The 22,860-nt window shown below is 46.3% G+C and overlaps 1 protein-coding gene across 1 annotated transcript in view; it reads right to left on the minus strand.

The window, feature by feature from the left end:
* Nucleotides 1-22,860, minus strand: part of Adcy2 (adenylate cyclase 2) — a 380,087-nt gene that overhangs the window by 163,093 nt on the left and 194,134 nt on the right. Inside the window, exon 4 of the mRNA XM_076857485.1 lies at nucleotides 11,645-11,794. Coding sequence (XP_076713600.1) covers nucleotides 11,645-11,794 — 150 coding nt within the window. The remainder of the gene's footprint in view (nucleotides 1-11,644; nucleotides 11,795-22,860) is intronic.

A 22,860-nucleotide genomic window follows, 5' to 3' on the forward strand; every position in this document is an offset into this window, starting at 1 on the left:
CTGATGGACTGTTCAGACAGTCGTGAGGTCGGGTGCTCCCAGGTCTCACCTGTCTGCATGGAATCCAGACATGGAAGAAGACTTGCAGGAATGGCTTCCCAAGAGAGTGTCAGGCTGCTTGGGAATCCAGGCATTGCTGAGACCATGGGAGTACAAAATGATGGAAGACATGGTTTTAAGATTCTTGATAACAACTAAGACTGCAAACAGGGAATAATAGCTCTTGCCACCAAAGGGCTCACAGTCTGTTTTCAGAATGGCAGGAGTGGGACCCAGGCAGAGGTGCTGGAAGGACGATGCTCTGGATCCCCTGAGAACCCTGGCTGATGTGACTCACAGGCACCTTCCTGCCTCTGGTGGCCTGTGGACAGGCAGAGCTGTGGAAGGAGTCTGGGCTCTGGCTTCAAGGCCGCTTCACACCTGGGACGTGCCTGCTGCAGGTGTGTTGGGTTTTGTTGGAATGCACTTTCTCCTCTAAGTTCCCAGAGGAACAGTCCACACACCTAAGCAAGCCTCCCCCTAGGAGGGTCATTTCCTCAGCACAGAGGCCCCTGCATGGCCTACTGGGCCTGAGATGCCTGGATTCATTCTGTAGTCAGCGGTAAGACATTTGTGATTTTATTCCAGACTAGTTTCTTCAAAATTACGTATTAATTTCTTAAGTAATCAGTCACACAAGAAAGGTGCCGAAAACAGGGCCATGAAAGAGAAAAAAGCAGATGTCAAAATTCCGAGGCGAGGCCAGACATGGTCCTCAGGGTCTTCCCAGTGGACTGTGGCCGAGACCGCAGGCTGGGGAGCAGAGGGGCCTCAGGACCTGCAACCCCAGGACACGCACTTGGGTTTCGGATTCTGATTTTCAGCTCTAATAGATCCACTGGCTGTTGATTTTTATCTTCAGCAGAAAGTCCTGAACTCACTCTTTATTCTTAGGATTCAGATTGTTCTCTTGGTGAAACTCCCGACCTTGAGACAGACCAGATAGCGAAGCAGCCTGCTGGGGTGCCCTCGGGGCCAAGCGCTGTGTTTTGAAGAGGAGGGTGAATGGCTTTCTTTAGACACTTGATTCACGATCTAACTTCATTGTGATCTAAAATGTAGTTAACCCTTGTCCAGGCTCCAGGTTTTCTCTTATGATTCTCTTCATGTTACCTACCATCTTGCCAGCATTTGTTCCCCAAGTGGGTTCCATGTGGTTCCTTCCCTATTAAATGACACATTTTCATTGTTTCTGTCTGGGTTAAAACCTTTCCTAACAGCTATCATCAATATAGTTATATTATCGCTCTTATTATCAGTGTTAGTTTGTATATAGAATGGATCATGCCGTGACTATTCAGTAGTGCAGGCACTCAGATCCTCTCTGAGCGCCTCTCGGCCCACCCCTTCCTTAGAATCAATGGTTCAGAATAAAAGAAAGACATATGAGGAAAATGATATGATACCGTAGAAACCATGAACAGTTGGTTTAAATCTATTGCTGGAGATACTGTAGTAAAATAAGTTACATATTTGCCGAAGCTAGAGATGAATCAGGGGGAAAAAGAAAGGAGGGTCTCATGAAGACAGTGGGGAGAACAGGGGTAGAAGGGGTGGAGGGTGTGGGGAGGAGGGATAGGAAAGGGGAGGATCAGAGGAATGAAACTGACCCAAACATGTCACTCTCCTGTATAAACACATCACCATGAATTCCACTTTGACGTGTAACACTAATGCACCAGTGAATCATTGTATTTCATTGCTCTGGCACTGAGGAGTCAATCTGGGGTGGCCTTACCACTGAGGTCCATCTCCAGAGTCCTTTTTATTTTTTATTTTGAAAGAGGGATTTGCTAAGTTTCTGAGGGTCTTGTTAAGTTTCGGAGGTTGGTTTGGGACTTTGATTCTCCAGCTTCAGTCTCCTGAGTCTGGGGTATTACAGGTGTGTTCCACAGTCCAGCAAGAAAATAACTTCTTAAAACTTTTTTTTTTTTTTTTTTTTTAAAATAGGTAACATTTTGATTTTCCTCTTGGGTACAAAAAACAAAAACAAAACACCTTCAGCAAGCCAACTAGGATCGCATTTCTGGCTCCTGCTGTGTGTGGCTGCCAGATGCGCCTTCCCTGAGCACAGCACTCATCTCCCCGTGGATCACAAAGTACAGTGAAACTCTTTAGTCCAGAAAATGAAAGGAAGAAGGCAGACTCAGTGGGGGAGGAGGAGAGGAGGAGTGAAATGTCCATCCTCGCTGGTGGCCACCCTCTCCTCTCCCTTTCTCTTCCTCACTGACCTCACTCACTCTGACACCTCTTTGACTCCAAAGCGGTATTGGCTAGGCCACTGGTGACTGCCATTTTGTTAAGATGGTAGTCCCAACTCTACATTCTTCCCACCGTGACTCTTCCAGCAGGCGACTAAGTTGGCCCTGACCCTGTAAACCTCGGCTTCTGCTGACGCACAGCCTCCTGTCCCTGCCGTTCTGGGTTTCCTTGGCATTCGTATTAAATATAAGCCGCCATTTCTCATGTTGGAAGCAGAGCTCATTCACTCTTGACAGCCTTCCCATCTCCTCAGCCTCCCACTTCCTCAAGGTGGTTAATACAGACATCTGCCTTCCATACCCCCTGGTGACCACTGTTCCCACCTCACACTGGGACATGTAAATGCAACTCCTCTGATGCACCCCACGGACCCCCACACCTGTCACTGTGACCCCCCTGAGTCACAGTGTGAGCACATGGAGCTCAAGCCTGCTGCTCCAAGGGCACCGATTATAGCTCCACTCAGAATACCTTCTGATAATGCTCTGGACCCAGCAGTGGCTTCCTGTCACAGGACCGTGTGTGTGTGTGTGTGTGTGTGTGTGTGTGTGTGTGTGTGTGTGTCTGGACATGTGTTCTGGATAGCCCACCATTTCCTCTTGGCCTGGGAAACGTGCTACCCTGCTGCCCTCTCCCCTCTGGGCTCTGCACGTTATTAAGCCACATATGTTATTTCACGTGCTCCACTGAGCTGCCTCCTCTGCATCATCTCTCCCGTCAGAGATCTTCTAGACGGTGGCTATTTTCATAGGCGTAAACCGGACACAGGACAGATGAGAGCCACAGGGCATTTTCCAGTAGAAACAAGTTCTCTGTGAGAGGACACCTGGCCACAGGCTGGACCCCTGCCAGGATGCAGAAGTGTCCCATGAAAGGCTCATTGTGGACCCCACAGTCAAGTCCCAGGAGCTGTGCCAGGCAGGGATACAGTTACAGCCTCTCCTACATACAAGAGAGAGCTGCTGTAGTTTAGCTAGGGGTCCCCCAAAAGCTCAGGCATGAATGAGGCAAGAAGCTTCAGAGGAGAGATGATTGGGCTGTGAGAGCCTCAACCCAGTCAGTGAGTTAATCCCTGATAGGGATTAGCTGAGGGCAGGCAGGGTGTGGCGGAGGAGGTGGCCCTGGGCTGTGTATTCTGTCTGTCAAGCAGACAGGGGGTATTATCTTTTGCTTTCTGGTCAGCACTCTGAGCTTCTCTTCCACCATACCCTTCCACATGAGGTTCTGCCTCACTTCAAGTCCCAAGGAATGGAGCTGGCTGTCTATGGACTGAGATTTCTGAAACCATGAGCCCCCACGTAAACTTTCCCTCCTCTAACTGTTCTTATCTTTTAGTCACAACAGCAAGAAAGCTGACTAAGACAGATCCCAAGACTAAATGAGAAAAAAGCAAAACCAAACAACAAAACCCCAACTCCTGTGTGATCAGTTGACCCTTCTCAGTGATTCTTGCCCATTCTCCCTCCTCTATTGCTGCTTGAACACTGATTTGCTTTGGGTTTGATCCTGGATCCCCTGATCCTTTTTAAATCATAGCTTTTCCCTGGGGGATCTCATTTGAACCTGTGGCTTTAAACAGCGACTAGACGCTGATGAATTCCAGGTTTTCATCTCGAGCTCCAGATGTTATTCACCACTGCCAGCTGGGCATATCCCCTGGGACTGTTCCCTTTGGCAGCTCTTGTTTCTCCTCCACTCCCCATCTTCCAGAGTGTTACGACTAAGGACTAGAACCTTAGATGTGGCACATCAGCTGCCATCCAGATGTTCAACTCAAATCCTAGGAAAACCTGCATCGAACCCCAAAACAACTCCTATGGGTTCGATTTCAAATGCCTCCTGGATTTGCCTGTTTCCACCCTGCCACTCTCTTATCTATGCTGCCGTGGTATGAATGTGACCCAAGTTCATAGGTTGGACACTAAATCCCTAAGTCCATAGGCTAATGGAATTTGGAGGCAGGAACTTCAGGGGATAATTATGGCTAAGTGAAGTCATGAGGGTTGGAACCCCATGATGGGGCTTGTGACTTCCTAAGAAGGGAAAGAAACCAGAGCTGGCACCTGATCCCTTTCATTTTTGACGTCCTCTGCCACGTTATGATGCAGCAGGAAGGCCCCCACCAGATGTCCACACTGTGTTCCTAGCCTCCAGAACCTTGGCTAAATGAACTTCGGCTAATTATAAATTATCCAGGCTGTGCCACTCAGTTATAGCCACAGAAAATGGACTAGGTCACATGGCTTCCAATGGGTCCTACCAACACTTCTTCCCCCCTCAACCTGACCTCCAGTGACAGCCAAGAGGATCCTTCAAGAACGTTGATCAGTTCAAATCCCTGCCCTTCTTGAAGCCCTTTAGGATTCCCACCAGCACCCAGCAGACCCCAGCCTTGGGTGTTCCTTGGAGCAGGCTATCTGTCTCCTGTCTTGCTTCACCCATCAGCTGCTCCCCTGGCCAGGGTGGCTCCTGCCTCAAGACCGGCTAGTTCGATTTCCCTTTAATCAGGCATTTCACCTTGGGGCCTCATCAGGCTGTGACCTTCTGCAATACACATTTCAACTCAAATACCGCATCTGGAGAGGCACATGACTGGCCTCCCAACACAGCCTCAGCCTTCCCCACCATGCCTCGTCCCACTGTGTCTTCCCATGGGAACTGTCGGCTTGGTCAACTTCAGTCCATCTCTTGCCATTAGAATTTAAGTACAAAGAAGATAGGGACCTACAGTCTTGGGTACTAGTGTTTCCTGCAGCTGGGGCAATCCTCCACATATGTCAAAGAAAACTGAGTTTGGAATTCTAACAGGAGAACCAGGTTCTTTTGTGTCCTACACAATATTGCAACGAATGGAAGAATCTACGTGAAAACACTACTTAATTTGAAGAGTGTAGGCCTAGGTTGAGATGCACATAATTATTTCCTGTGCTCTTTGCATTTCATTCTGAGCATATTATATAGTTCTGCATAGTTTCATGTTTATGCAAACATGAGGCTTTAGGAGGAATTTCATATCCATGAGCACGCCCTTATTCAATATTCTATGGTATGTACATATACTAAATGTCTTATCTAGAAAACTCCTAGAGTAAATTTCCCAAGATCCCAAGAACATTCAGGTAACTGTGAGAGCAAAACCCTAAGAATAACAGCTTTTGAAGACACATCCACAGTTAACAAAACTGCAGTCATGAATCCTAATTTTGAATTTGGTGAAGATGTGGGGGGTGCTTTGATTCTGTCAGCGCACGGCTGATGATACAGGCAGTGGGGGACACCTGTGCCCGGGCACTATAGTATCAAACATGAGGATGCATGACTTTGACATTTTGAAGTCAACTCCATGATATCAAATCCAAAATACCCTTTTTTTTTTGTCCCCATATAAAAATAGAATAGCATATCGGTGATTTACATTTGCAGGGAGAAAAATATGGCGATTATGGAATACTTGACACTTTGATTTTGGAGCAGAGACACCTTTTCTCCTGAAAGTGGTGACTATCAGAAGAAGAGACAGTGAAATCAGAACGGCTAGTTTTCTAGTTCTTTTGTGCTGGACTTACTTTACTTGCATCAGTTGATGCAGAACTTTGAGTCCTTTCACGAGCTTGTCCTTGGCATTCACAGCAGCACCAACGAGCCTCATTAGAATGTGAAATGCAGTCTCCATTGCATCCTGGAGACTGGCAGGGGCCCCAGCACCATCCAAACCAGTGCCCTTTTCAGGGGGTGATTTCTGGGCTTCTGGATCTCTGTGGGGTCACTGATTTGGATTAGCTTGCTATGATCTGAAGCCATGTCAGGTGACTCCAGCCAGGCAGGTCAGTAGATGGCTTCCTCAGCAGGGCCGTTAGTGGGGGTGTTGCTCAACTTTCTTATGTAGAGGAAACTTCTGGAGGGTATATTTCACCATTTGATTTTTCCACTGTGATGGTGTAAATAGTCTTTAGTGAACATTTAATCATTAAAAGAATCTGTGCTTGATTAACTGCTGTAACTTTATTTTATTTTCATCCTTTAGAATAAAATATCTTTCTACAAAAAATAAACAGTTGCTGTTTGTTTTTTTTTTTTGACACTTGTGTGAACTCCTAACATTTCTAACACTTAAGTCCTTCACTAGGCATCAAGACATGACAGTGATTTTAGACAGACTCCCTCCTCTTCAATCCCTTGGTCTTAGACCTCTAAGTGTTGATTTCTCCTCAAAGGAGGCAGAGTCCAGATCCAAACAGAGCCTGCACGCAAACTTTCAAAAGATGCAGTGATCTTTCTAACTAAAGGACTTACTAAGGACTTACTAGAAAAGTTTGCAGACTTGACAGGAGGATTACTGACATATTTCTCCTGGAATTGATTTTCATTCCTCATTTAAAAGAACCCATAAATTGTAGCATATTGAAACATTTTGCCCTGGGATTTCTCAATGAGGCATAACATCTGAGCTTTGTGAGAATTTAAGGGATCTATGTGATGCAACGTGGTGCACACTGTTAAAGCTATTCTTGAACTTCTTTCTGATGGATTGAAACGGCAATATGAGAACTGGCTGAATTTTAGTTTCTTCTGCTCATTTTTTCTCCTTGTGCAAAAGGGCCAAAGTTTAGTAGCACAAATCTAGAATAAGTCCAAGAGTGTTTTATGTGGGCTTCCTGATCTTCCTGTGGGCTATTTCTCTCTGCCATGATGTTCAGCCTCACTTTGAGCCCTGAGGAATAGAGCCAGCTGCCCATGCACTAAGACCTCAGAAGCAAGAAAACAAGGAGCTGGGATGTAGCTCCCTGGTACAGAGCTTGACCAGTGCAGAACTGGAAGGGGGTGATCCTGAGTGCAGGCTGTCGTGCCTGCCCAGCCCTGGCCCCCAGAACCCACCCATCCAGGTGATCCTATGTTCCCCCAGTTCTACCAGCCCTATAGTGAAGATCTACACCAGAATATCATGAGGACAAATTTTCCATTGGGCATCTAAGGGAGGTGGAAATGTTGACGATGTAATTTTCCAAAAGGAAAATTTTCATAATCAGTCTTAAGCTGTAAGATTTACTGTGACCTATGGAGTTAAGTCCAATTAACTGGAGGATTTGACAACACACTGGTTTGTTGACATTGCACAATGCCATGTGGCTTCTTCAGAAAGTGATCTTGGTTTTTAGATCCAATGAAAGTATTAGTGGAAACATTAGACAAACCCTTGAAAATGTCTGTGAACCAGATGTAATTTTCCTTGTAGACAAGGTTCACAATATTCTTTTGGAAATGGTGATGAGGAGATGATATTGGAGACCAACATGAATGAGGTTGTTGCACAAATTGATGCATAAAATAAACTGGAGAAATCTTAACACAGGTGATATCAAGTACTAAAGTGCCGAATCTGTCCTTATTTAAAGAAAATATTACAAAGGCCACTTCCAGATAAAACTGGGGTGTGTGGGGTAGTCACCTAAGTTTATCGTGCACTTGTTTACCAAAAACAGAGGAGAGTCTTAACTTTTGCTCTTGGATTTAAGTCAAGGTACTGTATAGAAATTGTGTAATATCAGTGAGGAAATTCAGTGCTGCTTTTCTTGCTTAGTAATTTTAAAGAAATTGAATAGTTCCAGTATGATTTGTTTTCCTTTTTAATCTGCATTCCTATGACCACTTAAGGCGTTCCTCTATGTATAGGCTATCACAGTATTTCAAAAAGTAAGATATTTAATTATGTTCAATTCAAAATGTTCATGTTTTGTATGGATCACTAGCTCAGCTTTCCTGAAATCTTTTTGCTTTTTGTTGCAATTGTTATTTAAAGAACCAAATATGTATTGCATAAAAACATCATGACCTTTTCCTCTTAGTTTAAATAAACTCTAAGGCAACTGGAAAAATACCTATCATGCAAATGAGTTGTGTAACGCGTTTATAATATCACCTGCTCTCACATTAGGATAAAGACGATGCATTCATCATGCCCAACCATGGTCACACCAGGACCACCTGCTTGTTTTGAAGTAAGTTTGCAGAGAGGAAAACAATTTTGCATCCAAGAGTGGAAAGGAAGCGACAGGCTCACTGAACTTCATGCTGGGTGCAGGACCCAGGTGTTCACAAAGCCTCTGTGCCTCACTCTCCCGGGCTTTCACTGGAATGTCCATGCTCTCCTGTTCAATCCACAGGATGGTTCCATGCTAAGGGATACCATGTAGGACATTCTTCTAATTTCTTTAAAAGATGACATACAAATTGAAGGTGTTTTATTCTCTCTCTATTAAAAGAGCAAACCAGTTACTTCTTCATGGGCAATATCAATTTTGACTGCCTGGATGGGTAAGAAACAAGGTTCTCATTTTGCTCTGAATCCAGCTCTCATCAATTCCTCAGAGTCTACTGCACACTCCAGAGAGAGACGCTCACTGCTGTCCCAGGCCTGACAGAGCCATCTGTCACACACAGCACTCAGGAAGGGGCTCTCGTTTTGCCCGTAGAATGAGAAACGCCAGATAAACATCACAACTCACAGAGGTGAGCACCTTCAGCCCCACGGTGGGGTGGTTGCAATCCTACCGCAACGCCTGGGTTTTCCTACGTAGTCAAAGTCATGACACTGTTTAGGGCAGGAATGCAACTCTGAGGAACCCTCTACTGACATTCCTCATCTTCTCCCCGCAAATCTTACAGAACAAATAGACAGCCACTTTATTCAATGTTTAGAATGATTGTAATGTTTAGAAATTATTTTCCAGGAAAAAAAATGAAATTTGAAGAAAAGACAGTATAAACTTTGGAAAGTGTTCAAAATCCCTAGACAATTTCCAAGAGTATTAGCTGTTCGTAGTCTCCTCTAGGGTGGAAGAGGAGTAGATTGCCAGCTCACCTCCCCTTTACATTTCTCTCCAAGGGTAACAGAAAGCGGAGCTTTGGAAGAAGGCAGGGAGCTATTCAAGATGACAGCCTCTCAACCTCTTGGGAGCGTCAATTCATTCTGAGCTGAACTCCATGCTGAGAAGCTGCCAATACAGAACACTAAATTGGGTGGCATTGATTTATCCAATGACCGAAACGCATCATTTTCTGGCTGCGCAGCATGTGCCCTCCTGGATGAAGGACCTAAAAGGATGTTACTGTCTGCCATACTTACTGTGGATGCAGCAAGGGAGATGGGCAGGGAGTGGCATGTGGGATCCCAGGGAAACATCTCATGGAACCCAAGACCTCAGGGACTATTCCCCTCTCTGAAGGCCACAGAGCTTGCCAATGGTCAGTTCTTGTTTCCTTAAATCTATCAAATTTTATCTTATTGATATTTTTCAACCAAGATGATATCTTATTCCTATTTAGTTTCATGTTGTTCTGAAAAAAAAGCACACATATTTATTCTCATTCTAGGAACATATTTATGAACTTTTAACAAGAAAAGGACTTGACTTCAGGCTACTGACCTCACTAGCACTCCATTCTAGGCATTAGTCTCTGGAAGCGAACTCCCAACTTTTGAAACCAAGCATGCTTTAGTTGTCAAATTGTTTTATTAAACATATTTCACATAGATTCTAATTTTATTGAAGGCTTCTCTTCCTTATTTAAATAGAATCAGCTTCTTTTTAAAGCTTGTGAATGTACACCCTTCTAGTATCTCATGAACATCCTCTAAAGACCCATGCACCTGAGCCACCACAGTCCTGGAACTACTGAAGTCGAAGTGTGGCCTGTCTGACCCCTTGGGCTCCTCTGCTCGCTAGGAGAAGGGTGCCACATGCTTTGGCTGCTCCAGATGTCTTCAGAGAAATAAAATGAGTTAGTGAGGTCAGTAGCCTGAGTCATTGCTTTTGTCAAAACCGCTGATACCATGAGGTTATATAATCTGTCTATGTGGAATTTCAGTTCTCTGAAGCAGATTCTGGAGGTGATGGAAATGAAAGTTAAAATACGCCTTTCAGGAGAAAGCCGATGCCTCTCTATTGTTTGGGCATGACAACCATCTCTTCTGCAGCACTTGGACTTTAGGGCATGTGGTACAGTGGCACCGACTACAAACACCAAGTGCTACTTGTTGACACTGCGGAATTTTCTAGAACCCAGAAGTGAAACATTCATTGAACGTAAATGCCTAAAGAAAAATTTGACAAGAGTTCCAGGTTAACAACTGTCTATAGCTCTTAATGTTGCAGCCACAATGTAACATACATTAAGAACAAAGAATTAAGCTTCAGGTACTGGATGCCCTTGCTGTGCAGGAGGGTCTTCAGACAAAACACGGTGTAATCAAACTGAAGCCTGGTATTTGCCAATGATACCAGTGAGAAAGCACGTCCCCAGTCAGACCCAATGCCTAGACATACCTGACACAACTCTGTGCCCGATAAATGTTTGCTAAACAAATGAATCGATATCCCTGTTTCAGAAAAGGAGTCCACCTACTATCCATCAGTCCATGCACAAACAAAAGTCCAGTACCATCATTAGAGGGGCTTGGTTTTGGTTCTTCCCACCTTGATACGTTCTGATGAAGTTGTACGAATGGATTCACTTGATACAATTCAACGCAGTTCATTATGCACCTGCTACATGCAAAACACCGCTAACAGCAGAGGTAAGGTGACGGGTGCTCACAGAGGAAAGGGACACAGCTCATAGTCATTGTGATCGTCACCTCTACTGAGTGGGTTTCTGTGATACACAAACCCCCCAAACCCAGGACTGTCCACAGGGCTGTCAGTGAGGAGTCCTCGTCACGCTTGTCCCAATGCAGACCTGCCCTTCCCATTCCCACTGTTCCTGGCTGCACCACCCCTCACCCCCTCATCCCCCAGTGGTCTTCAGAGGTCACTTTTGTAATGTCTCATCGTGGTCAATACATCCCCTGACGTACATTTCCGTACATCTCCTCCGACTATTGCCTCGGTCCTGCTGCCCAGCTGCAGCCCCCAGCTCCTCACCAAGGCGTCCTCCCAACGCCAGTCTCCTCTCTCAGGAGGTCCACCATCCAGTGTGGGCAGCAGGTGCCAGACACCTGCTGTGTGGGTGCAGTGGAAGCCAGGAGGCTCCTGTTTCTGTTGGGGCAGGTCTTGCAGCAAACTCGAAGCAGCAGTGAGGTCTTAGCAAGATTATTACTATTTGAACGTCCCCAGGCACCTGTGGGTGACAGCAGTTGACAGGTGTGTGCAGGTGGGTGATGCTGGGTAACTGGGTCTGCGGCTGCTCCCTAGGCCCTAAGCCCAGGGCTGTGCATGGGAAATCAGCTACTCTGGTCCCTTTGTGACACTTGTGAATGAGTGTGCTTCATACTCAGTATTGGCAGTGACAGCATCATTACAATAATGCCAAAATAATGTGGACAGAGAATGAAAAGCCATCTTACCTGTTGGCGCTTCTCGAATTCCAGCTTGATGCGGGACTTGATGCAGTTACACGTGTCCTGGTACGTCTGCTGCAGAGCTAGTTCCATGAGGTGCTTGTGGTAGGCGCCTGCCAGGTTCCCACAGATGAAGATGATCACGTTGGCCAGGATCTGCAAGGATGGAAAGAGTCACTCAATAGGCGAGGCCCCTAACTCCTTACAGAAAGAAAGCAAAATGCAGCTGACTGTGGTCTTTAGCAAACAACTAATGGGGTTCATCTGGCCAGTTTCCAAGCCAACATTCTTACTTGCTCCACAGAAAGCACCTGTCCCACTGGTGACTCTGTCACTTCCTGCATCACAGTCAGGGATCCTGCCCGCTGACGGACAGACAGCCTTGCAGGCCCTGCCTTGAGGCCTGAAGGAGGCCTGTGTGTGCAGGCCACCCTCTTGGGCCTCAGCAGGAGATGGACATGCTGGTCTGTCCCAGAGCCATGCTGTCCAACCTGCGCCTGTTGCTAAGTGCTGGTGAGTTCAAGGCTGTCACATGGCATCGTGGTGACACGTACAGGCCTGCAGGGACTGATACTCTTTTGTTTGCGGAGGAACAAGGGAGACTCTCAACACATATAACCTGTTACTCTTTTGATGACAAAACAATTTGTGTTCACAACGATTTGGGAGGAAAACAGAAAAACATAAAGCAAATGTGAAGAGAACCTCAGCTGTCCTATCGAGGAAAACACTCTGCTGTCCATGCAGCCGTGTCCGTCTACCTCACGTCCTTCGGTATTCTCAAAATTAATGCTGTGCTTGGTTTGGTCAAGGACTCTATCCTGTTTCAGAAGGCCAGATTTTGTTCCAAATATGGTTTGGTGTTTTGCTTTTCTAGTTTAATAACTTAATCACAACTTTTCTGAGACTATGTGATTTCTGTGAAAACAGGATTTTGAGTCCTTAGATAACGTTCAGCTTTACGACTTTAGCATCATTTAGCTAAGTTCCAATGGCTCAGTTGACATTCGGTGCATCATGCCGTAGATGTCAAACTCATGCCCAACAATGCTGAGGGACAGCTGTGACCTCATCAGCACACAGTGACAGAGGCCGGTGGGTCAGCACAGATCTGCCGCCGGTATCTCTCGTCCTGTCAAATGCACACAGCTCTGGCTTCCTCTTCCATCTTTCTGTAGACCCAATTCCTTAGCACACACTGAGTCAGTCACGTTTATTTTAAGTTCTTGATATACATCACACAATCACTCTCAGGAACTATTCCTTATGTCACCACGGCAGGGGGTGACAATGGCATCCTCAGTGTGTGCTCTTCTTGTGTCGCACATGGTTGCACAGGTCAAGCTCTCCCGAGTCAGGCTGGCCCTCGGGTTTTCCCATGGAAAACAACCTGGACAAAACTGCCCCACGTCTACACAGTCTAATTCTGACCCAAGACAGGGGCTAGAATAACCAGGCAGGAGCTCTGCTTCCAAAGGTCCTCTACTGGCAAGAGTCTCCCCAGCACAGATGAAGTCCCACCTCGGTCACCCGACACAGTGGACAAGGGCAGGCGGGGCAGCCCTTCGCCTTAGCCTTCCGGGTCCCCATGCAGGGACTTCCTGAGAGCTTGGCTGTCCTCATTCTGTAGAGTGGGCTCTCCTTCCCAGCGGGAGCAGGAGGAGCCCATCCGATGGGATGACCAGGAAGTAGGATGCAGTCCTTCTTGCCCCTCTCAGGGCCCTCCTCCCTGAAGAGGGTGGTCAGCTTTAGGAGCTATGTCCTCAGCCGAGGGCCCCTCACCCTGTCCTGGGGAAGGCCTTCATTTGGGGCCAGGGAAGTGGGGGATGGGCTAACTCAGGGGCATGTTAGCAAGACCTCATCATCTGCTAACTGTAGTGAGGGCACAGTTTTCTTCATCTGCCCAGTGCCTTCACCTACCTCATCCTAGGTTCTGGACAGCAGAAGGGGGATATTGATTATGAGCTCCTGAATCCCTGGGGAACGCATTTTGAGAGTGGAGGAGACAAAGTTGTCAGAGCTATAAATGGAAAGGCAGATGAGCCTCTCTTATGAAATGCAGACACCCTACACAGGTGGGCCAAGAACCAGGCAGACTAGAAAGGCCCCTGGGTGCCGTCCTAGGTAACTCCTGCATCTCACGGATACTTGGGACTGAGGAGCTCCTACATCTCACGTCCTCACACCTCACCCCCAAATGTCCTTTTATGCATCCCCATTGACCTCCCCTTCCTTAGGATGGATGATGAAATAGTACCTTTGGGCCTTGCCCTGGTGCTGTGTGTGGTGCATGCACACATGTGGTATATCTGCAACCATCTCTGTGGGGTTTGTGTGGGATCACATGTGTGATCTGTATGCCTGAGTGCCACCTGTGGCTTGTCATGTGATGAGCATGTGACACATGTGCTCTTTGTGGGAGGCATGTGCGCAGCAGCTCAGGGCTTTGAAGCAATGCAACAGCCTTTGGTGTGTCTTCCACATGTTTCCAAACCACAGGGGGCTCTCTCCTTACTGCCATGCACTGATACGCTGCTTCAGTGAATGCCACTCCTAGAGCAGGTGAGAAGTCCTGGCTTCCTACTCAAGGGGTCCTCTGCCAGTTGAACAGAGGTTCATTGGGGTACAATGTCCATGGAACAACATTGAGTGCTGGATACAGTTTCTGCAAAATGACTATCTGGCTTGCTGGAGAGTCTTCTGGCCTTGTCATTGCTGGACTTGCTTGAAGAGTGATGCACCCAAGCTTTCAGTGCTCAGACCTAGAAGACACCAGCTCCTTCCTGACTAGGTGCAGCCGAAGTAGTGAAATGGCTTACTGGTTATCCATCAGGGTTCCATTTTTCTTTCTCAAAAAAATAAAAATAACTCCAAAATAAGAACTAGATATAAACAAAGGAGCTGAATGAAGCTGTCACCTGTCCCCTGGCTGCCAGCATGGAGTATGAATGGAGTACTCATAACTATCCTCAGTGTAGAGCCCGGTGCTGGGATGGAAGAACTGCCTGTCCCTGTTCCCCCTTGGAATCCCTCTGATCACCTATTTCCTCTCCGTTCTCTTGGCTGGACTGGGAAGAATGTGCTCCTGTCAAGCTGACGGGATGCCCTGCTGCAGTCCTGCTGTGGGGGCATTAGGAGGGATATGGCCACTCTGCGTGAGCATCAGCCTCAAGCTCTGGGCTCCATCCTGAGCCCAGAGGTTTGCATCTCACATAACAAGCTCCCTAGTCAGACTGAAATCAGGGTCATCACGCTCAGAGCCCATGTGGCTGAATGGACAAATGCTGCTTGTCTATTAAGAAGTTCCTTCACATTCTAAAAGCAAAGACAGTGCAAAGCAAAGCAAGAGACGGCTGTCTAGAGAAGTGTGGCCTCTCTGCCTATCTTTTGTCCAGTGCTCTAGACCGATGTGTTACAGCTGGAGATTTGCCCTGTCACGCGACTTGGAGAAAACCTTGGGGTCATTCATTCTGAGTGCCACACAGCTTCCAACAACATGGAATTTCAGTCCTTTCTGGTGACAGATAATTGGATAGAATATATTCGCTGATTTATTGTTGTTTTCAAAGAAAAATGTTTAAGAAACAAATAAGAGCTTTAATTCCCAATAAAATATGGGATTTCTTTTCTGATGGAAAACAAAATTATTAACATTAATCTGATTCCTAGTCTTATTCTACATTACTGTACTCTGGGGTTAACACAATCGACCCTGGTATTTTAATAATGACATATACTTAAAAATATATTGATGTCCTAAAGTATTTTTCTTTCAAAATGGTGCATTCATATGATTTTATGTGAAACCCGGGGCACAGAGGAAGTGATATTAGATTAAGATTTTCTTTCCAACAAGACTATCAAAGCATTTTGTTTTCTAGAAGGCTTAAGGAGCCTATGACAAAAAAATCATATTTTCAAAATGTTGGATTTGTTTGATAACATCATACTGCCTTGATATCTTCTTTTATCTCATTGCTCCGTTTACCTATCCTCACATCTTCCAGGAAACAGGAGTGGGAACTTGGCCTCCCGCCGGGTGTGTGTCGAAGGGCTGAAGGTGATAACACAGTCGGGTTACCCCACAGGGAAGCCCAGGCCTTAAAGGTGTGCACGGGGCATAATCAGGAATCTGTGCATATGGAATGCTGCCAGGATGTCACAAGGAAGCCTGCTGTCTCTCTGCTCCCTGGTTCCCTGTCTTTGCCTGGCGTAAATGTGGGGAGGTTTGTCAACACTTCTCAGCCATTCTCAGGAGACGCCTGTTAACACCCCCTGAGCTGGTGGGGAAATCACTGTCCACCAGTAAGCTGCAATTCTGTCTCTTTCCTGGTGGTCACCATTGCTCTTCCCCACACACCTTCTATCTTTCCATCCTTAGAAGTATTGAGCAGTAGCACACCAGGAGGACAGACACGTCACAGCATTCCATTTTACAGCCATGGAAACAAAGGAAAAAATTAAGCAATAGGGGTGTAGGTTCTGGCAAACTGGCTCTGAGGGTTCCTTGTGCTGCCCCACACCACCAGCCCCAGGCCTCAGGTCAGGTATGTCGACAGCAATCCAACCTCTGCTAGTGTGGGGGGGAGGTATTACTGAGGAATTTCTCAAGAGACACCTCTTTCTTTGTAACAAGTGAACGTTTTTCTCTTCATAAAGCATTTGTATCTTGTGCTATAAAGGGCTGCCACCATTTAAAATTATTTTAAGAGGCTGCGTTTTGGAGACCACATGCCCATGGAGCCCTTCACTGGTTCGGCCCACGTGTCTGTGCACGTTGCCAGGGAAGTAAGAAGAATATCAAATGCTCCCAACCACGTCATGTGACCCACAGGGTGGCCCATCTGAGATTATTTTACCTGGGAGGGGGTTAGTTCTGTCTTCAAACAGCTGAGAAATTCACCACAGTGCTTAGGTGACTACTCAGATCCCTTGTGACTCTGACACAATCTGCATTTTAAAGAGGCTACTATTCCAGTTCTTCATCTTGTGATGGGGTGGCCAAGTTAAAGGGCCACAGGGGACAGCAGGAGGCCCACGCACACCTGAGGGGGAGGCGGGGCTTCTTGGAGCCAATGTCATCACTCCATGAGTTTGTTCCTCCATGAACCAATGGCCCGAAATCAGAGAAGAAAGAATGTCACCACATTCAAAACAGGACATCACCTTAAAACAAAGCAGAGCCCAGAGGTGCCAAAACGTCAGTGAGAAGTCAAAAGAAATGAAGAGGGAAGATGAGAACCTGATGACTACTCAGAAGCCGGGGTATCTCAGGAGCCTGGAACTTGGCTTATATAAAACAACGCTCTTGCTGGGGGAGAAGGCGATCAGGTGGATTTCTTTCTCCTTAATGTAGTCAAACCCGGGTGCAGGAAATCCCAATCCTGTCTCTTCAGGTCTTCTTGTGACTCCTTAAGAATTCAGCTAGCTCTAGGCCATGGTTTCAGGACCTTTAGTGAAGATTAAAAACCCTGTGCTTTGGCTAATAACATCCATTGATCCTTGGCATGTGTCCTAGAACCTTCCTCTAATTGAGGATCTGTCTCTGTGAAGAGTGGTGACAGGAGGAAAGGTATAGGTAAATTGAAAGACCGACAACCTCAACGATGGAGGTTATTAGGGCTTTGGGTTAAAAGATGGGCATTGAACACCGAGGAGTCAAATGCGATTTGATTTCTTCAGGAAACTGCCATCGCAAAACAGATGGTCCTGCTGGTCAGGACTGTTTTCATCACACTCTCTTGCGCTGCGTCTGTTGGTACGTCTTTTTCAATAGTGTCCATCACGCTATCATTCCAGCTGTATGTGGACTGAAGAGTCAGACCCCTCTGTGCTAGAGGTCCAGCCCAGCAGAAGAGCAAGATGAAAACAGAGGAGGGGAACCGGGAGAGAGCCTCGCCCCCTTCAGAAGGGCACCCACAGGCCATCCAAAGCCGACCGGAAGGACAGAGCTTAGAAGATCCCCGACATCTTGAGAGAAAGTTCTTCTCTCAAAGTAAGTCCCTGAGAGCTTCCCTCTAAGAACACTGAATCAGCCACGCAGAGACCCAAGCTTGCACTTCTCAGCTTCCGTCTAAGAACACTGAATCAGCCACGCAGAGACCCAAGCTTGCACTTCTCAGCTTCCGTCTAAGAACACTGAATCAGCCATGCAGAGACCCAAGCTTGCACTTCTCAGCTTCCGTCTAAGAACACTGAATCAGCCATGCAGAGACCCAAGCTTGCACTTCTCAGCTTCCGTCTAAGAACACTGAATCAGCCATGCAGAAACCCAAGCTTGTACTTCTCAGCTTCCATCTAAGAACACTGAATCAGCCATGCAGAAACCCAAGCTTGTACTTCTCAGCTTCCCTCTAAGAACACTGAATCAGCCACGCAGAGACCCAAGCTTGCACTTCTCAGCTTCCGTCTAAGAACACTGAATCAGCCATGCAGAGACCCAAGCTTGCACTTCTCAGCTTCCGTCTAAGAACACTGAATCAGCCATGCAGAAACCCAAGCTTGCACTTCTCAGCTTCCGTCTAAGAACACTGAATCAGCCACGCAGAGACCCAAGCTTGCACTTCTCAGCTCAGTGACTGCAAACTTGAAGATGATGGGGTGCTGGATATCTTGATTAAAACATGAAATGAGAAAAAACAGAGTTCCCAATACTCAGCAACTGGTGGAAGAACACCACACAAACCCCATTCACGACTCAGCCCCTTCTACTTCGTGCGAGGAGGCCGCCTCACCCTGCTTATGCCCCGTCTGTCCCAGTTTAGCACACAGAACGATTTTACCTACAAGGTTTAGCCCCTCTTTACTATACACAGAGAGAAGACCAAGCAAAGAAGCAATCTGGGGTAGTTATACCGATAGAGATGAAGAAGGAACACAGGGATCAACTTCTACAATAAAATGTCTTTAAAGAGCCATATGGAGCTTTATAACCCTGCATGAGAGAAATCTTAGGCCTTTATGATGAGTTAAAATGCAAGGATCACTAGCACCCTGATATCCTAAAGCTTCTGCATCCAAAATTGGTCAGTCAATTCTTCCTCAAGGTTCATCTATTCTGCAGGTCATTTCTGCCAGGCGAGGCTATCAGACAGTTTTCGCCCTAAGTCTTTCTGTTTCAGCACAGCTCCAGGTTCAATTCTGAGAGTACCCGTGACTGCAAGCCCTTCAGTTAAAGTCAGTGTCCACCCAGATGAGACAGGGTTTCTGATGGCGCCTGCTGACCCTGTAATCTTGGGATGATTGCACTAGGTTCTTTGCCAGCCAGTGGATCATCCAGACTTCACTTCCCCACTAGGAGTCATTCAACTCTGGTCTCTGGGTCTTCCCAGACCCTCCCCCTCTTAATGGTCACATATTTACAACAGGAGGACACATTTAAAGTGTGGTGTCTCAATGCTTTCCAAAAATGTATGAACCTGTGATTACATGCTAAGCACACCCCCAAGTTTGCTAGCCTTAGATCAACTCTCCTGAGGATCTACACTAACCACTATAAAACTTGCCTGACTTGATTTCTGAGTACTTGAACGTTTATAAAAAGGAAAAAGAAATTTTGACATATTTTAGTTCAGACTTTTCACTAGTCTAGACATATCATTTCTCTAATTAACCTGAACCATTTAAACACTATCCATAATCCTTCTTATTCACCACCCACCACATTTGATCCACAGGTATTTAAAGCCAACAGGTGTGCAGAATCATTTTAAAGGGACCAAGGCTATGGGGTCCTCCAGCTTGGGCTTAGGAGGAATCAATGCCCCACTCTACAGCGAGCACTTTCCTCCTGATCACATCACCACGCCTTCTGTGGGTGCACGGGCACCTCTGGGTGCTGCTCCATCCAAGGACTGCATGGGGTCTATTCACAACCCCATCCATAATCCACATAAGACAAATTTAGAATTAAAACAAGGAGCACCGGTACAATCTGCCCCGCTAATTGTGACTCAATAAGAAAACACTTACGAAGCTTAATGGACTTAAATGTGGAAACTGAGTGAACCAGGACTGAAACAGAACAAGTGGACCTCGACTGCAGAGGGCAGTGGAGGGATAGAGCACAGGGTGGCCTGGTCAGTCCCAGGTGTGAACTTAAACTGCAGCATCTATGGGGAAGTGCCGATTACAAGTTCTGTCAAATAGTTGTGGACTCCTCACAGAGGAGAAGGACAGGTGCTGCGATTCACAAGGTGTACTTTGAATTGGAATGTCCTTTCCAGTTGGACCAAAATACACTGCACGGAATTGCACTGTGATTAAAAAGATAAGTGCAAAGGATGCAAAACTGAATCTCTTTGCAAATTGGAAAACAAAACATTTCCTATTACAAACTAAGCTTAGTTGTTTCATTAATTATACTAATTATAAAAGGGATGCCCAACAACAGCTTCCCTTGATAAAATAAAAGGCTCAATTGAACTTAGAAGTAGTATCTCCCCGGAGGGTATTCTGGGGTCACCTCTGCCCTGCCTTCCCCTCCTGCTCTATGCGTCTCTGTAGACCATGTTCTATAAAAACACACAGGAAGGTTGTAAGCCCATTGGTACCACTCTGCTTTCTGGTCATTTTCTACCACAGAATATGTATTAGATTTCCTAAAATACCAAGTGACATCTCCTATCATCCCACAGGGATGTGACTGTAGCCAGGCTTCCCAGTCAACAACACTCAGTGACCACAGTCCAAAGGAGCAGACTTTGCTTACCACATGTTTTGGTTTGCTAGAGCTGCCATGAGCAAACACCACAGACTGAGTGGTTTAAACAACAGAAATTTATTTTCTCACAGTTCTGGAGGCTACAAGTCTGAGATCCAGATGGAGGCATTTGGAGCTGAGGCTTCTCTTTGGCTTATGGACGGCCATCTCCTTGTTCCACCTTCGTGTCTTTGTCCATCCTGCCTGATAAAGTGGAATGCTGTGCCTGGGTAACTAGCAGTGAGGACAGCTCTGGAGGCTGGGATCCAACACCCCCAGGCTGACAAGTTTGGTGAGAATGATTCCAAGATGGCGCCCTGCAGGCTGCATCCTCCAGAGAGAGGCACACTGTCTCCACATGGTGATAGGCAGAAGGGCAAGGGGCAAAAGGGAGCTGAACGTGCCCTTCTGTAACAGCACTGAGCAGCCCTCATGGCCTAACACTTCCACATGGAGACATTCAGGCCGCAACACCTCACATGGGTTTTTCTTGTGGATGAATCTCCCTGGTGGCTACGAGTCTTCTTCTTACTGGGGCATCAGTGAGATTAGAGCCTGTTTAATATTTCATTTTACCTTAATGGCCTCTCCAAAAGGCATTATTCCTGAATATAGTCACATTCTAAGGTGGTTAGGTTTCAACATGTAAATTGTGTGGGGATCAATTCAGTCCATACCAACAATGATAACGAGTTTCAGAGACAATTTATTTACATATCACCAGAGACTCCATTTAAAGATTAAAGCCGAGATGTCTTAGAAATGTGGTGCTGGTATCTCTTGAAAAAATGTCATCTACCATTAAAAATGATTTTCTATGGCAGAAGCCCAGACCTTGATTAAATTACTTCATTCATCCAACAAACATTTGCTGAGCTTTGATTTACAGTCAATTAAATTTAAATCTTCCACCCAAGAAAGCAACATCCCTGGAATAAATGTGATAAAACAAGCCAAAAAAAAATACAAAAGATTCCAACTGATCAGCCCTCACGTGTGGAAGGCCATTCTCGCACGTGATGTGAGTTACCTTCTTGGCTGGGTGAGAGGCGCTTAGGCACAGCTATGTCAGAGCTTTCCTCACCCTTTTCCAGGTCCAAGGGCTTGTCCATGCAGAGGTGTGTCTGGCCACTGCCCTGAAGACCCAATCGTCGCCCCTGACCTTGGGATGCTGCCCCTCTTAACCTTCATTGGATGGGATTTTCCCTTGAATTTTTTTGTTCACCAATAAAAGTCCACTCCCTGGCGTGTTCTCTCTCTCTCGCTCGTCTCTTCTGTAAACCTCACCACTGCATCAGGTGGCTGGAGGCAGGAGCTAGGAGAAGCCGTGTCCGAGCTGGTATTAAAAGTAATGAGAGTCTTGTCTCTTTAATTCAAAACTCCCTAGCAATTACTTATGAACCGAACCTTCTTTCTTGAAGCCAGCACTGGTCGCGGGGCAGACTCACGGCCTAATCACCTTCGCGTGAGCTGAGAACTGAGCTTTTAATCACAGCCAGGAGGTCCTCAGGATGACGGCCTGGAGAGTGTCCACCACTGGGGCCTTGTTAGCTAGTTGTGGTAGGAGAACACGTGGACCACGTAGTTGAAGGAAGACTCCTGATGAACTGAGCATGTTTTCTCCAACATTAGTTTTAAATTCTACCTGAAAAAATAAAATCTCTACTGCAGAGGCTCCCAGTTTCCTAGGGCCACAGTTGTTGTAAGAAACAACCACTACCAACATCGACGTAAAATGAATTTTATCTTATTTCATTCTTAAACACAGTAGTGACTCACTAGTGGTCTGCCAGTAGCCAGTGTGCTGTTGAGCTTTCAGGACCTCACAAAGCTTGGATTCTGATTGAAGACCACCACCCACACGTCCTGTTCTACCCAATCTCTGCCTTTCCTGACTTTTACTTATGGAAATAAGCAAAACCCAGCTTTGCAAAGACATGACATCAACAAAGGAGTGCACTGTGATTGAATGCTGGAACAGGGCAGGACCTCTACAAGTTACTGGCTTGCACGGCGTCTGATAGACACTGAGTATATTTCCCTTGAATACCTAAAACTTACTGGGGTGCCCTAGGGTTCCCTGGCACACTGTTTGGAAACCATGTCACTAAAGAAATACTTTCAACAAACTAAATATATTAATTAATAAAATTTGAAAATGTGTTATTAAGATCATGGTGGACTGGCTGTCTACATTTTCCTTGGTCAACTTGAAATGGAGTGCTTAACTAGAAGAAAGGACATCCTCTTCTTGCTGACTTGTCTTCCTATGAGATAACAAGGAACAATCTAATAATGGACCCTGTGACTCCAGTCTAGGTCAAGGTCTCAGCCCCAAAAGATGGCACGGACAAACTCAGAAGCCTCATAAAGTGCCGATTTACAAATAGGGCAGGGTGCTCAGAAGCACCCAGGACTCATGGCAGAGGTATTTCTACCTCACAAAGACCCAGAGTCGGCAAAGGGAGGAGGAGCTAGACTCTGGAGAAGTTTGGCTGAAGGAGAGTCAGAGCCCCGTAGG

Source organism: Callospermophilus lateralis, chromosome 5 (assembly GCF_048772815.1).
Source record: "Callospermophilus lateralis isolate mCalLat2 chromosome 5, mCalLat2.hap1, whole genome shotgun sequence".
In the NCBI taxonomy this organism is placed as follows: domain Eukaryota; kingdom Metazoa; phylum Chordata; class Mammalia; order Rodentia; family Sciuridae; genus Callospermophilus; species Callospermophilus lateralis.